This window comes from Alosa pseudoharengus, unplaced genomic scaffold (genome assembly GCF_046254945.1).
Source record: "Alosa pseudoharengus isolate Yale_2024_CS ecotype anadromous, Long Island Sound unplaced genomic scaffold, YU_APseudo_1.1 YU_APseudo_1.1_scf_9, whole genome shotgun sequence".
Classification (NCBI taxonomy): Eukaryota; Metazoa; Chordata; class Actinopteri; order Clupeiformes; family Clupeidae; genus Alosa; species Alosa pseudoharengus.
Genome location: NW_027468881.1, coordinates 1402338 through 1418169, shown reverse-complemented (window position 1 = coordinate 1418169; position 15832 = coordinate 1402338). Strand labels below are relative to the sequence as shown.

Genomic DNA, 15832 nt, shown 5'->3' with positions numbered 1-15832 from the left:
TCCTCATCACTAAAATGTGCAGCTAACGGTGACTTTTTTTCTGTAAGAAATCTCTGCAGCGGCTCACGCAACTTAAACACCCTGGCCAGTGTCTGCTAAAGATGCTTGTTTTTTGTTGCTCATTCTAGCAGTTTAGCTAACTTCGTGTGACACTACCGTTCGCCAAGAACTGATCAAGTGAAGTGAGCTGACCTGAGGCTGCGCAGCGCTGAAGGCAATATGTAAAGTGTTGAAGGCGGGACAGACATAAGAAAATAGACCTTGCAAAATGCAAACATGCGTGCAATCAAACAACTGCATATAGGCCTATGCTATGTAAAAACGTGACATTATTGCGAATTAAAGTTTAGTTTGCATGCATTTTTTTAAAACTCATGTCGTAGGCTACGGCCCGGTTAGGAATACGGGCCGCGGCCCGTTGGGGACCGCTGCCTTTAAGGCCTTAGATGGCAGGAAAAATCTTCAGCCTATTAACTGACCACCCAATTCACGTTGGCTGGGGGGGAAGGGGGGCCATCAGACATTTGTGACCAGTTAATCCGTCCCTGCCCCCCAACAAATCACACCTTTCCACCTCTGACAGCTTAAAATAACTCACAGACCTATTCACAAACCTGCGGCATTTTGCCGTGTTTTGAAATCCTATGCAGCTTTCAATAGTGAGGAAGCAATTTTGCATTGTAGGCATAACTAACATGCAATAACGCCACCAACAACAACCAAAACTAGGCTAATCATTGTCAAAATGTAAATTAAATGTAACATTATTGTGCATCAAATTAAAATGTTCTCTTTTGCAAACGTAGGCATAGTAACAGAATAATTTAATAATGTTACAAAGATACTACATCAATCCGTATGTTTCATTAGGCTACTAGGCTATTTGTTTTGCCTTATTATTGATTCATTTAGGCTAGGCCTTTTTATTCAGGGGCCGTATTCACAAAGAATTTTAAGGCTAAAAGTAGCTCCTAACTGGCGAATTTAGGAGCCACTCCTAAAAATAATGGGCGTGTCACTCCTAACTTTAGGACTCCTAATTTTTTTCACAAAAAGTAATTCACAAAGCATTTTAGATCTAAAAGTAGCACCTAAAAGTCTGGGACAGCTTAAAAGAATTCGAGAGGACTCCTAACTCACTAAGACCTATTCATAAACAGCTTTTTGTGGCATTTTACGCTGCAATGTTTTGAAATACGCTATGCGGCAACAGGAGCTTCCAATCGCGAGGGAACAATTTTGCATTCATAAAAGGAATGCAATAACGCCACCAACAACAACCAAAACTACTCATTGTTAACATGTAAATTAAATGTAACATTTCATTGTGAATCAAATTCAAAATGTTCTCTTTGCAAACGTAGCCTAGGCATATGGTGACAGATTAATTTAATAATGTTGCAAAGGTACTGCATCAATCCATAGGCCTATGTTTCATTAGGCTACTAGGCTATTTGTTTTGCCTTATTCTTTATTCATTTAGGCTAGGCCTTTTTATTCAGTTATTAATCATCTTCCGTCCTTCTCACTACTTGTGTAGCGCACGCATTACACAAATTAATGGTCGAATATTACTGATGATCATTGTTATTTAAGAACATGCAGTGTGCGTATATAGGGCACCAAAAACATCTTGCTCGTAAAAAAGCATCATACCGCACATTGTGGCGGGTCTGTTATTTACTGTAGGCTGCGCAAACCACAGGGCAAGCCTGCATTCGAGGCCTTCTGTTGAAGAATTTTATATAGCCTAAAGCCTGCGCTAACAGTAATCCTCCTGCCCCTGATAGGCCTACCACAGCTGTGGATATGTGTGGAATGTTCAAGTAATAACACAATCCAATGTGTGTCTCAATTGTCCCCCGCTGACCACCTCACATTTCTCTAGATTTTGCAACGAATTTACATGACACATTGCCATAAAATATGCCAGTTTTAGGACACAGAATAATGTTTGTAATGATACCAGTTAGGCCTACGTTTAACAGTAACTGTAATGAGCTATTCATTGTCGAAGGTGCATGGTCAAGTGAAACAAACATTTGCCGATATCATCGCCGATCATCAGAATATTGCTCTGGACTGCAGGTAACTTGTTAAGCCAGTGGTTCTCAAACTTTTATTTAATTCCCCACTTTGATCAAGGGGCATGACTGATGATAGTGGAGATAACGTGTTATCCCGAGGCCTTTGCCAGTCAGCATCTCCGACGGTAGTCTACCCTATTAAAAATATAAGTTTTCGATTTCCCAAACGGAGAGACATAGGCTACTTTATTGTTTTTAACGATCTATATGCTACTCACAAAAATGTAGGCATGGGGACATGATGAAGTAGGCTATCCAACTGTCGTGTGTTAAATTATTGTGATTACGTGCCAGTGGTTTTCAAACATGCGTGACTCGGACATCTAACTAAATGCAACAGGCTCATATCGTCCTCGCATTCGCAAAATGAGGACCAGTGTTTTGGCAAATTGCAAATAGCTATTCGTTTTAACGAATTTTTATGATAGTATGCTTTTTGTATAGGCTACTATCTTAATCTTGGAATATCGGGAGGGAAATGGCGCGTCTGCAGTCAGCCAAATATGAATGTAATTCTGCGGCATAAAGCAGATGTATTTGTTTATTGTACAGAAAAATGAAAATGACATGTCAAGCAGTCAATTGACTACATTGCAGTCAAGAAGTAGGGCAAATTAAGACACTGTTTTGATTTGCGTAGTTGCATTGCCCCCAACACTGACAATAACATAGCAGATTTTCGCTACCACCGTGTAGTCAAGCCTTAAGCCATACCCAAGTAGCCTTAATCGAGGTAATGTTTAATTATGCATGATTTATTTTGTTATTGAATTCGTAGGCTGGGATTCCTCTCGGTAACAATTATGTTTGGTAGCCTCCTGCTTTTTCAGAGGGGGCGGCAGTCAGGCTACTGACAGAGCGATGTACAGTGGCAGAGCGACGCACAGTGGCTGAAAGTGGTACTAAAGCTTCACGCAGCTTCACGCCTCGTAATGCGCGAATGAAGTGGCCATTTGAAAGCGATGCCCACTGTAGAATGCATCCAGAAAACATATAGGAAAGAAATGAATGACACCGGCACTATGCACAAATTAATTTAAACTTAAACCGCACTTCCAATTAACTTCTGACTACCGGTAGTTCTCTCTCGTCAGTCACTGAGAGTAGCTAGAATGCATCGAGAAAACACAGGGGAAAAAAACTGTTCACCAAGTCATGATAAACTATTGACGCTGCGCAGCACCCGTTTGTGATGTTTACTGAGTGTAATCGTAGGTAACGTCATGTATGAAGGCTGTAATGAGTGTCAAGTCGAGTGCGGCAGCTGGGTTAAGTGTCAGGTTAGGGGTGGGCCTATGTCGTCACTAAAATGCCGTTTTGGGGTGGCCACATTAGGGATGTCCCGATCCAGCTTTTTGCACTTCCGATCCGATACCGATATTGTAGCTTTTAGCATCGGCCGATACCGATACCGGCCGATCCAAGCATGTATTAAAGATTAAAGATATTTATTTATTTTGTTGTTATACTCATGTTGAAAAGGTTTTTACTCTTAAGAACAACTAGCCAACTTAATTAGGTTAGTTTGAATAATCCACAGTGGTTGGTAATGAGAAGCTGACCTGTTTATTCTTAACAGGGTTAAATAAACACAAAATAATAAATAGTCCATTAACCACACAAACTGAATTGGCATCAGTGCTCTGCTCTTGAACAACAAGAGTGTAAACCAAGGCTTAAAAAGCTATCAGTGCAAACAATATTGTAAACTGTATAAAAAAGCAAAACACACAGAAAAGCTGAGTAGAAAATAAATAGTCAATTAACCACACAAACTGAATTGGCATCAGTGCTCTGCTCAAGAGTGTAAACCAAGGCTTAAAAAAGCCATCAGTGTAAACAATATTGTAAACAATATAAAATTATATATAAAAGCAACACACACAAAACCTGAGTAGAAAATAGTAAAATTACCACACACACACTGATTTGGCTATAACAACCCAAATAACTGTCACGCCTTCTACAGTATTGCTATCTCCTCCACACTTTACTGCTCCATCTCCATACTCCCTTCAATTTCTACTGTTTGCCCTGGCTGCAGTCTGAGCATGATGGGGGAGATTCTTCTTCACAAAGGTGATCATTTCAACATGCTCAGGTGTCGGCCTGCTCCTGTGCTCATCAATGGTAAGTGAGACTGCGCTAAAAAGCCTCTCACTGTTGCGTTTTAAAAGCGAAACTGATGCTACAACTGGTCTGGGTTTGCTGAAGTAACCTAGGCTACAGGCTGCATTTATTACAGAAAATCAAGCAACATAGCAAGTAGGCCTATCTACACTATTTAGAGACAGGAGCTTAAGTTTACCGCGACAACAGCTGTCACTAATTCACATCGTCGTAGGCTGCGCCGATGCACAGACTAAACGGTAAAAAAAGTTATGATAGCCTACTGGAAGCTTCTACCCTTTTGGATGTGTAGAGTTGTAGGCCTAGGTGCACTTAGTTGTTAGCGATTGACCAGGTTGCTTTTTGAAATTAAATGCGTTTGTTAGGCTAGCCGATTGTAAAAATAGGGAAATTAAAGTGCGTGCTGTGCATATACATTACACAACAATCTTAAATCGCGGAGATAACATTCGTTAGACAGGCAAAGCTGTCAGCAGCAACATGCATAAGAGCCTTAATAGTCAGAGGGTCTCGCGGACACTCGCGGTCGCAGTTAACATTAGGCTATATTAATTCAACTGTGACATGAAATGTTTGCTCGATAACTTTAAATTCTTAGTGGGACATGCACAGACAAGTGGGATGCTGGACAGGTCGCTAGGTGTGCTGAAAAACACGGACCAGATTTGGGGGGAAAAGCTGAAAAAAACTGGAATGGATTACCTACATCGGTGCGCTGGAAAACACGGACCGGAGTTTTGAAAACAAACTGGATCGGGAGTCCGGATCGGGATTTTCCCGTGCAGGCCGATCCCATATTTTTTGCTAATATCGGTGGCCGATCCGATCCAAATATCGGATCGGGACATCCCTAGGCCACATGGCACGAGGAAAACGGGGTTTTCAAAAGTTCCCACCTTGGAACCAGTTATGAAAAGTTACCGTTTTTGGTCACCTAAAATGCCGTGGTCGTGTGGAAGCAAGGCCAAAACGATAACAAACCTTACCGTTTTCACGAAAACCGTCGTTGTGTGGACATGGCCTTAGTTTCTCTCTCTAAAAAAAACATTAGCACAGTGCATCTCAATCACCATTCTGCGATCGCAGAAATGAATACAGAATTTCACTATTTTTTTGTGATGCATTTTTTTTTCCGGTATAAATTGTGCATAACAAGACCAAAAAAATCATTGATGTGAAATTGCTGTTCATTTTTGCATCCTGCTGATGGCAGTCTCTCACTCACAGCCGCTGCTGTCATGTTTGCAGTGATGTGAGACTGTTTTTTTTATCATATCTATTTATTAATGACAAGAACATCTATCTGTTTGTATTTGTCTGTTATTTGCATATGTCTTGCATATCTCCCGATCATCTGGCTGATTTAAAACTTGGCAGGTGTCTGGTGTCAGGTCACCAAAAATACCTAAATCTGCATAGTATACTAAATAATCTAGTGATATATTATACATCTAGTGATATATTATACATTGAGCTCTAGAAGGAGCCTTATCCAATATCCAGTTGAAGAGGATACATTTTGTAATGACAAACTAAAGCCAAACATACCAACCTTAAATTATGTCTACATTTCTAGGTTTTTAAACGACACAACCCATCTACACCTGAGGAGCAGGAAATGATGGAGAACCTTTTTGATGCACTCTGTTCCTGTCTTATGTTGGGAGCAAATCGGGACCGTTTCTTGAAGGGTGAAGGGCTTCAGCTGATGAATCTCATGCTCAGGTATTTAACTGCAGTCTCATTGGTATTTGGGATGTTTTTCTCTCATTTTTACAGTGTGCCAGAAATGTTGAGCACTGTATGTGAGGGTGTTCGCGTTACTATGGTTGAGTATGCGTTCTGACTTGTCATACCAACGAACCTGGCTCTTTGGCGTTGCGATCGAACTTCAGGTTTGGTACCCCGGAGACCCGGATTCGAGGCCGGGGTGGGATGACTGCTCTCTCCCTTTGCTACACTGTAGAAACCAGAACTTATGTTTAACATGTAAAGTAGTTACACGTTACAAGGATACGGTCCCAATTTGAAATTGATTCCTTCACTGTTATGTAGGGGTGTGATGAGATCTCGCGATATTACAACATTACGACAATATTTCTCGCCAAGGTAAAAATCTGTTTTTTGTAGTAGTAGCCTATCCAGCTGCAGCCAGCATGACTGATAACTGATAACTAACCCTAGTCTGATGAAATCAGCATTGAAGATGCCCCCGCCACTTTTACATTTTTGGCATTTTGCATTTTGGGTATCGTCGGGAAAAAATAATACCACTTAATTACACCGTTTCCCCTAAAGCATAGTAGCATAGCCGCTACCTTTAAGAACCTGCTAAGCTTTCATGTGCTGCCGCTACGCTAATTTCAATCTTGCTCTGCTGACTTCAAAACATAAAATTAGCAGGATTTATGGATCTGTGCTAAATCTTTGCAGCCTCATACCCTCGCACAAGTGGTTCTCTAGCTCAGGGGTTCCCAAACTTTTCCACGACAAGGCCCCCCAAATACCACTAGGTTCTGGCCAAGGACCACCTTGATGTTTTATTAATTAAACCCATCGACAATACTACGGCAAATGTAAAAATACATTAAGCTAATCCTAATAATTATTTTGTGAAAGATGTGAAAGACAGGCAAATAAACGGTGAGGTCATCAGCAGTAAAGTCTATGCCACTAGGCTACAATACAAGGGATCCTTATATTTATCTGCATCGTTTTCTACTTTAGCTTGTAGACTATTCGGTGTAAACAAGCATGAATGGATGTCATCAGTAGCGTTCTACCTTTGAAGAAAACGGGAGTATGATGGGAGGCTGCTTTTTTCCCTGTTCGCTACAGCTATAACGTTATATTTTGCATATTCCAGCCAATCTCTTAACTGGACTAAAAGGCATATTACAGCCCTTGAATTTGATAACTAGCAACTGAAAAACTTGAGGTAAAGTAACACGAAACTTCTAACGTTGAGGTGCATGTAGTCAAGGTTTTATTCTGCATTCGTAACGTCATTCTATGGTTCACACCTGTAATGTTTTTCGATGTTGCTGTGTATTTTGTAGACAAACATTTAGGCTTCATGGTTAGAAGTAATTCTCACCAGTGCTCCTAAACATTTTTTTTCACTCGCACGCCATCATTTTTTAGTGAGTGAAATGGACGCGCTGTCCTGTAAGTGTCCGGTGTTTTGCATCATCTGATCGGCTCCTCTGATCGGCCTTCAGTGAGTGCTCCAATCAAACTATTTTGAATGAATATCGGCCGATAATGATAGGCGGCTGATTGGAGCATCCCTACTTGTCACTGTTTTTATTGACATGGGAGAGATGGCGCGGAGAGTGCAAAATAGTCTTGTTGATAATTTGTTGAAATGAAATGGGGAGACATTTTGGTTTGAAATAGCCTGCTATACATATTTTATTTGATACTCATATTTTTTTTAGGCTTATTGTAACAACCAGAGCAGAGAGGAAATAACATTTTCACAATGGCTAAATAAAAAAAAAAATCACAATGGCTTAATAGTTATTTTTGTGGTAGAAATATCGGTGTCAGTAAGGGACTGTACGATATTTATCGGGGGGGAGGGCCGGTCGCCAGACGATCGGGTTAAAAATGTTCTGCCTGGCCCTCCCCCCTGGTCAAAAACATTCTCCTAGGCTCTCCCCCCTACGTGAATCAAATAAAACTGGTCGAAAAATGACGTTTGCAAGGTTAAAACGGCCAGCAAATGTCATAAGCACACATACACACACGGGTACACACAAGTGTTGCGCGGGTTTGGTCACAAGCGGCCCGCGGTCGCCCGATATTTTAATCAATCCGACCGCAACTCGCACCGCGAATATTAATTAGGACAAAATTATACCCGACCCGCGATCCGACCCGCCTTTTTACAAAATGTGTGCTTTTGGGTTATAGGCTGCATGCAGTGTGACAGTAGGCCATTTCTGTAAAACAAACTAATTTATTTGCGAAACTTTATGCAGTAGAACTACACGCAGTAGGCATGCAGGACATAATGTTTGCGCAGGAGAGAGAATGAGAATAAGAGGGCAAGCACGCACGCAATCACCAAGGATTAGAACACTAGGATAAGATTTGAAGGCCATGGACATACATCTTTCTTTCGAAAACAGAAATGGTGAGGCAAGGTAGGCAAGAGAGATACATTGTAGAGGTCATTGTAGCCCAGAGGATACATTGTAGAGGTCATTGTAGCCCGCCCGCTCCTGCAACATTCTGTCCCGATCCCGCCCGCTCCCGCATTAATGTGTCATTTTTAGTCCCGCCCGCATCTGTAACATGATGTCCCGCTCCTGCCCGCTAAAGCCCACATGCAGGAGGGATAGCCTATTCCGTTTTTCTTTCTGTCTCACGAAAGGAGCACACACACCTGAGAAAGACTCCAGATGTCAGTTTCTTGGTTCTGAATGTAGGCTAACAACTGAAGTAGGCCTAGTGTGGTGCCTTCTTCCTCTGTCATGCTTTCGATTTCGAGTTTTGACAATGAGCAGTAGGAACAAATTGGGAGAGAGAATACGCACGCAGGCACGCAACTAGGCTACTTGTTGTTTTCTTTTACTCGGCTATCTATATATGGTTATCGGGGGGGGGGGGGGGGGGTGGTGGTAGTGATGGGTGTGTGCGTACCATAGCATTAATTCCTGCAGGCGCCCCTGCTGCAGGCTGCCCGTTTTGGCTGTCATACTTTTAAATGGCTTCGCAAGAAGTAGGCCTACATGGACCATAACTTCTATAACTACTGTCATCTTCTTTAAGAACTTTTCCCAATATTTCCCATAGCCTATATTGCTTTTCCTGAAGGGGTGTCTTTATTATTTTAACTCGCGTCTTCAGCTTCTTTACTGTTGACTTTACTGTATTGATGCTTTACTGTATTGATGCTAGCCTTCTTGTGATATTTTAAGTAGGCCTATTTGTAGAAAATATATATTTAATTAATTTTAACTGACCCGCCCGCAAATGACCCGAATATCATTAAAATATTTTGTCTATGACTCATAACCGCGGGTGACCGCGGTCATCCGCGGGCGACCGCTTAATTTCGGGCAGACCGCGCAACACTGCTAGACGCCATGTTTAAAAACCTCAAAGCTTATGAGGGGGGTTGTGGGAGATTCAGGTAGGGTTGCGACTTTTTGGACTCGCCCACTCTGTCAAATAGACGTGAATCATGATTTGGCCTACAAACCTTTTAAAATATCGAAAACGGATCATTGATCAGGGGAAAAAAATATCATGGATCAGGAAAAAAAAAATTTCCTCGGCCCTCCCCCCAGGCCAAAAAATTCTCCTGGGCCTTCCCCTAAGGCTTAACAAATTCTCTTAGGCCCTCCCCCCCCTGACGACCGGCCCTCCCCCCCCCCCCCCCCGGTAAATATCGTACAGTCCCTAAGTACAACCCCAGTTCCAAAAAAGTAGGGAGGTTGTGTAAAATGACAGAAAACAGAATGTGATAATCTGCAAATCTAGTAAACCCATATTTAGCTATAAATAAGATCTAGACAACATTACAACGTTGAAAATTACAAATTCGTAGCCTGACGTCGTCATACTCAATTCTAGTCAGAATTAGAGTCTGATACTGCTCCATTGGTATGTGACTATGGTGCGTGTTTCAACCGATACAAGGGTTCTTCTCCACAAATGCCTTAACATTGTTTTCTGGTTATTGCGCTGTCAATATCTTGTACAACAGACGTGATAGCGAAATCTAAATGTCTGCCTTTTATCAGCAGTGTCTTTGTTAGGAAGAACCGGGAAGAATGAAACACTTTTTATTTAAATGTCACTACAAAGACATTGCACCATACTGAAAGCTAATATTTTGTCACTAGCAACCTACATCTGTCCTCTGTCAAACACAGTTGCATTTTCAGCTCTGAACAAAACCGTTCAGGAGTTCTGGTCCAAGTCGTGACAATACCTATGCACCCCTACATTTTAATACTGCATATACTGTATGTGCATGTTTTTATTGAGTAAAACAATCCTGTCCTGTTGATTTGTTTGTACTTTAGGGAAAAGAAAATGTCTCGGGCTGGTGCATTGAAGGTTTTGGATCATAGCATGATAGGCCCTGAAGGACATGACAACTGCCATAAGTTTGTTGATATCCTGGGTTTGCGAACCATCTTTCCCCTTTTCATGAAAACGCCAAAAAAGATGAAGAAAGCTGGGATATCAGAAAAGGAACATGAAGGTATCTTGTACTATGTAGAACACACCTTGGACTATGTAGAAGACACCTTGTATTTAAAGTAAAATATTATCTTTTAGCCAAAAGTCTTAGCCATCATCTTTGATCTCAAGGCTCTTCATAGCTCATGACAAAGCTTGTGACAAAGCTAGCCATTGACTGTTGATCTGTACAGTAGATTGACCGTCTGATGGGTGCTTTGTTTTCAGATGACTAATAATTGTGGTTGTTGCAGTAATTCATGATATGCTAGCTTTACCTGTCAGATTTTGCACTACACCTCTTTTTTTGGTTTGTTTTTAAGTAAAATCCACCACAGCAAGACTCGTGCATTGTTCTAGCAGCAGCTGAAGTATAATATCACTTGTGAATGTTTCCCATCAGAACATGTGTGTTCCATCATTGCCTCCATGCTAAGGAATTTGAAAGCCCAGCAGAGAGCAAGGCTCCTTAGCAAATTCACTGAGAATGACTGTGAAAAAGTAAGTATTAAATCTCAATAGTTGTCTGAAGAGAAGCTGTGAAGGCACAAAGCATTGTTTTTCCAACTTTTTTTATTATTATATTATTATGTATAGGTTTAGTCAGTTTTTTTTTTTTTTAACTGAAAGAAAGGGACACCGAAAGACCGGGCTGCACAAAACTTGGTGGCCATGTAACCTACAAGTATGACACAGAACAATTGATTTTCGTTTTGTTACGTCGCTCACCCGCTGCCCTGGACCCCCCAAAAGGAGGGTAGGGCGGACACAGTTATCTCTGAATATTTCGAGAACCGTAGGGCCTAGGATGTACAAAGTTTTGTTGTATGTTGGTCTCAAGGAGCCATCTCAATGCACACACGAGGTATTGAAGTTTGGACTCTGGCTAGGCCACTCTAAAATGTTGATATTGTTCTCTGTTAACCATTTCTTGCCTTGTTTAGCTGTATGTTTTGGGTCATTGTGTGATTTAATGGTCCAATGCCGTCTATTGGGGTAAGTCTCTCGGCACACTGCCTGATCTTTTCTTCCAGAATCTAAATGTAGTCCCTTGTTTTAGTGTTACCGTTTACTTTAAGAAGGTCATCAGGTCCCACTGACATCCCAAAAGAATAATTTTCTCACCCCCACACTTGAAATGGACATGGCTTCATTGGGGTTTAACCCTTAGAGCCCCCATTATTCTCTGTTAAATTGCTCCAGAACGGTTTGTCGCAGCGAGATTAAACCTTTATTGCGTGACAGAGCAGAAGTGTGGCTTTCCAACGAGACTAGGCACATGTCGGTACGATCAAGTATGCAAATTATAAAATATATTATAAAATCGTTGGACCAAGCCGAGGGCAATTTCCCCTGTCTCTAATCATTGCCTGAGAGGAGCAGAAAGACACCCCCATCTGAAAGAAAATTAGTGCATGTGCAAGTAAAATTCTTCAAAAGCAATCAGTAATTTACATCATTCAACAGGTTATAATTGAACATTGAATGTATTTAAGAAAAAAAGGGGTGGAGTATTGTGAATTAAGGGATAGAATAGACCCTTACAACAACAGATGGCCATAAGCTTCTATCTACTGTAGCCTATATCCGGGTGAATGGAATATGTTGGTATAACATGAGGGAGAGATGTATTTTTTCATAAAATGCCAAATGGTAATGATTAAAAAGAGGTAATAATAGATCAGCTATGATCGAAGAGACACTGAATATAAGAAAATGGACAACATATCCACATCAGTCTGTGTCAACACAAGTATCATAGATCAGGATTTGTTTCTAAACAGGGCCGGTGGGAGGCAATCCTGCGCCCTAGGCATAATAGGAATATGTTGCCCCCGTGTTCGTAGACTGTGTGCCACTTTCGATTGTGTGCTACCTCATCCCATGGCTGCAGCTTTTAAATCGGGGCTGTGCTCAACGTTGCTACTTTCCAGCGCTACCGGACCGCACAGAAAAATAATAAAATGTTGCGGGACAATGTTGCGACCGGGCCTCACAAAAAAAACGGGAGCCTACAATTAAGCAATTAGGCTTTTGCGTTACAAACATATTGTTATTACAGACTATTATAGAGAAATCTGACTACCTAGTGAATATGATGCCGTCTGTTAGGTTTGCATTTAAACGTGACAATAGGAATGCACTTCGGGTGTCACTTTCTTATATCACCCCGTGATGGGACCGTCTTATTGCGGGGAAATGAGCTTAGGGCTCCCACTGATTTGGTGACATGGTGAGATGCAGATTTTACCTTAATACATTGTGGCGCCCTCTGCTACGTTCCACTGCAAGCAATCTGGCGGTTCAGGTTGAAGATCAACACCCTCCTCAAATACCGGAGAAAAGGTTTTGGAACAAATTTCCAAACTTTTTACCTGTGCACTTTTCTGTATTCTGTAGCACCAGGCTTTGAACTTTCCATTAAAAATCACAAAAAATTGTTTTGAAGGGATGCCCCCTTTAGTTCATAAATGTCACATACGTCACCTTCTGAGTTAGCAGTTCTGTAAACGAGGACCACTGTGCGCAAACGTATATCAATCCTTCAACAGACAGATGCTCACATGCCCGAGTCGCAGCAGTGCTGCACCACAGGAAGTTGATTGTTACTAGGCTGTGAAACAAAATCAACTAGAAACTAAAGATGCAGCAATTCACATGGTCATGTTTATAACTATAACTAGATTATGTTTCTCTTTGTCAAAGCACTTCAAAGTGACCTTTAGGATGTAGCATGGTCGTGGCATACCTGAACGGTTTTATCTATACTGTCATTAAGCTCATGAATTAAATATTTAACCCAATTTCAACACAGCTGTTGGTATTGTCCATGTGTAATGTATGTCCATTTTTTAATTTGTAAAAAAGTTGGTAGATGGTAGAGAGAGAATGCTTTTTGATGTTCTGTTTTCATTGTACCCAGGAGCTTGTTTTGTTTGTTTGGACTTGGCACAGGTTGTATGGGAACTCCCACTAGTGGAAGTATAATGCAGTGCTTTTACAAGATTTTTAGGTTGTGGATGATTCGTGTATTTGTTTTATGCCCCCTCCAGGTTGACAGATTAATGGAGATGCACTTTAAATATATGGAATCTGTGCAGCTAGCAGACAAGAGGATTGAAGGCGAGAAACATGTAAGAACACACAACACCTACCATTAATTCAGGTTGTTATAAACATGCTCTGTAAATGCTCAATTGTACCACTAGAGTTTGCATTAGAGCACCAGCATCTTGGACCAATGCAAATGCTTTATTGGTCACACATGTGGCTTTTCTTCAGTCGCACCTCCCCCCTTTTGTTCTCAGCAAAGTGTTGCAAATCCCAGGGAAAACAGCTGCTTAACACACAAGATCACACCTCAAATTAGTCCTTGAGCCAGAGGGATTGGTCAGTAATAGCTGAGGGGAATAAGCCTCATAGTGATTTTTGCTAAGGTATACAAGGAGTCAAGTAAGCTTTGTCATTCCTACATTTTCATTTATTTCAAGCACAGAAACTTTAATAATGGATAAAGTCAGGTTCAAAATTCTTTGTTTTTCAGATTGATGAGATATTAAATTGAATTGTTATTAGAGCATTACATTGCAGTGTAATGTAGAAGTTAACCCTTCGCAGACTGCACGGAACAGTTCATTTTTTCAGACTTGATGGCCTTGTGGCACAAAAAGGCTTATTGTGTAGTTATGCTACATGGCAAGATGAAATATGCCCATTGTAATCAGGAGAAATAGCCCTTTAAAATTAATAATAAGAAAAAATAATTAATACGTTTGCGGGGAACACACATCATTTCTAAAACATATCTTCAAAATTCACCCCCCAAAATATCAGTTTGTCAAGATGTTTTCCTTTTTCTTAGAAAAAAAAAAACAGAATCAATTTGTCACCTTTTGTTCAAAGGTTAGGATAAATGTATTAATACCTAAACATTGCAGTAAAAAGTTGAATCTTTAAAGAGTAGAATGTTTTTACTCTCAAATTCAATTCAAAACACTTTATTTGTCCCCAAGGGGCAATTTGCACAACCACATAGAGTAGTACACAGATAAATAACATAAAACTACATAGTGTAAAGGCTGTAAAAAAATAAACGTACATAAAAACAGATACTTACATTGCACTATAAATTGCACTGTGCCTGTTAAACACTGTACATGCACCAGGTCACTAGAGTCTGGATAGACTGTGTAACAGGGGCGGGCTACTGGAAAGGTTATTTAGTGTTCAGGAGTTGAACAGCCATAGGCACAAAGGTTGCCTGCCTACAGCCTAGGTTGCGGAGTCATCTCCAGAGGGTAGCCACTCAAAGGAAGGGAACAGGGCATGTGAGGGGTCAGCTAAAATCCTGCCAGCCAGCCTGATCATCTGCTGCTCGTGTACCAAACAGGAAGAGGCAAAGTGGTTACAGTCGTAGCCTATATGCTTATTTGTTATTTAGTTTCTTAGACATTATTAGTATTCCATGTGACTGAACAACTTAATGACCTGCCTGAAAATACTTCTTACGGATCTAAACACTTTACCTGCACATGCTACATCAGAGGTCCTCAATAGGCGGACCGCGGTCTGGGTCGGACCCTGACGTGATCCTATCGGGACCCAAACCATAATTATTGAGATTTTCACGGAACATTTTAAAAGCTGTGATAAATGTTTTGTAAGCTATAACAATAAGAGTTTTAACTTCAGTAGCTTCCATCATCTCGCTTACTGCTACTCAACCAATCAAAACTGTGCATTCTGATAAAGTCGAGTCATTGAGTTACTATGGTGAAGAGACTCACCCGCCAATATGACTGTTGACAATGTGCTCTTAAAATAACATATTGTAGCGCCGAGGCTATTTGCCCCAGTGTTGGACTTTCCCCTGTGTTCCCCTGTGTCTTCTGTTTTCCCGGCGTGTGCGCGTGTGTGTGTGTTTGCGCGCGAGAGTGTCTGTGTCTCCCTCTCCCTTCTGTGTCATAGAATGTGTCAATAAGTTCTGTTGTGTTTTGATTGGGGGGAGGTGTCCGGGAGGGAATATTTAGGGGTTCGGATAGGTTAGCGATTAATGAGGGGAGGGAATAGAATAGGGGGTTCTAAGACGTCTAGTATAACTATGTTGCTAGGTTACGGGGACGCTGGCGAGACACGCCGCTCCGTCTGGCACCATGTTTTTGTTTGTTTTTATGTAATGTTCGTAATTTTATGTAATGTCATGTTCATTTTTTTATTGATTTGTGTAGTTAAATGTATTCTCTCTTTATTTACGTTATTTTTGATAGTTTTCGTGTTATTCTTAGTCCCTTTAACGTTACTGCTTCCAAGTCGGCTGATGTCGTTAAAGTTGGTCCATTGGGAGCTTGCTATGGCTAACGTTAGCTTTTGCCCTGGACTGACATTCTTCCATCCATCCATCCGTGAGCGGTGCT

The 15832-nt window shown here is 41.1% G+C and overlaps 1 protein-coding gene across 1 annotated transcript in view; it reads left to right on the top strand.

Moving 5' to 3' along the window:
* The window catches only part of ctnnbl1 (catenin, beta like 1), an 86603-nt gene that overhangs the window by 56903 nt on the left and 13868 nt on the right, over positions 1-15832 (top strand). The window contains exons 10-13 of the mRNA XM_076277449.1: positions 5794-5942; positions 10259-10440; positions 10822-10919; positions 13472-13552. Coding sequence (XP_076133564.1) covers positions 5794-5942; positions 10259-10440; positions 10822-10919; positions 13472-13552 — 510 coding nt within the window. The remainder of the gene's footprint in view (positions 1-5793; positions 5943-10258; positions 10441-10821; positions 10920-13471; positions 13553-15832) is intronic.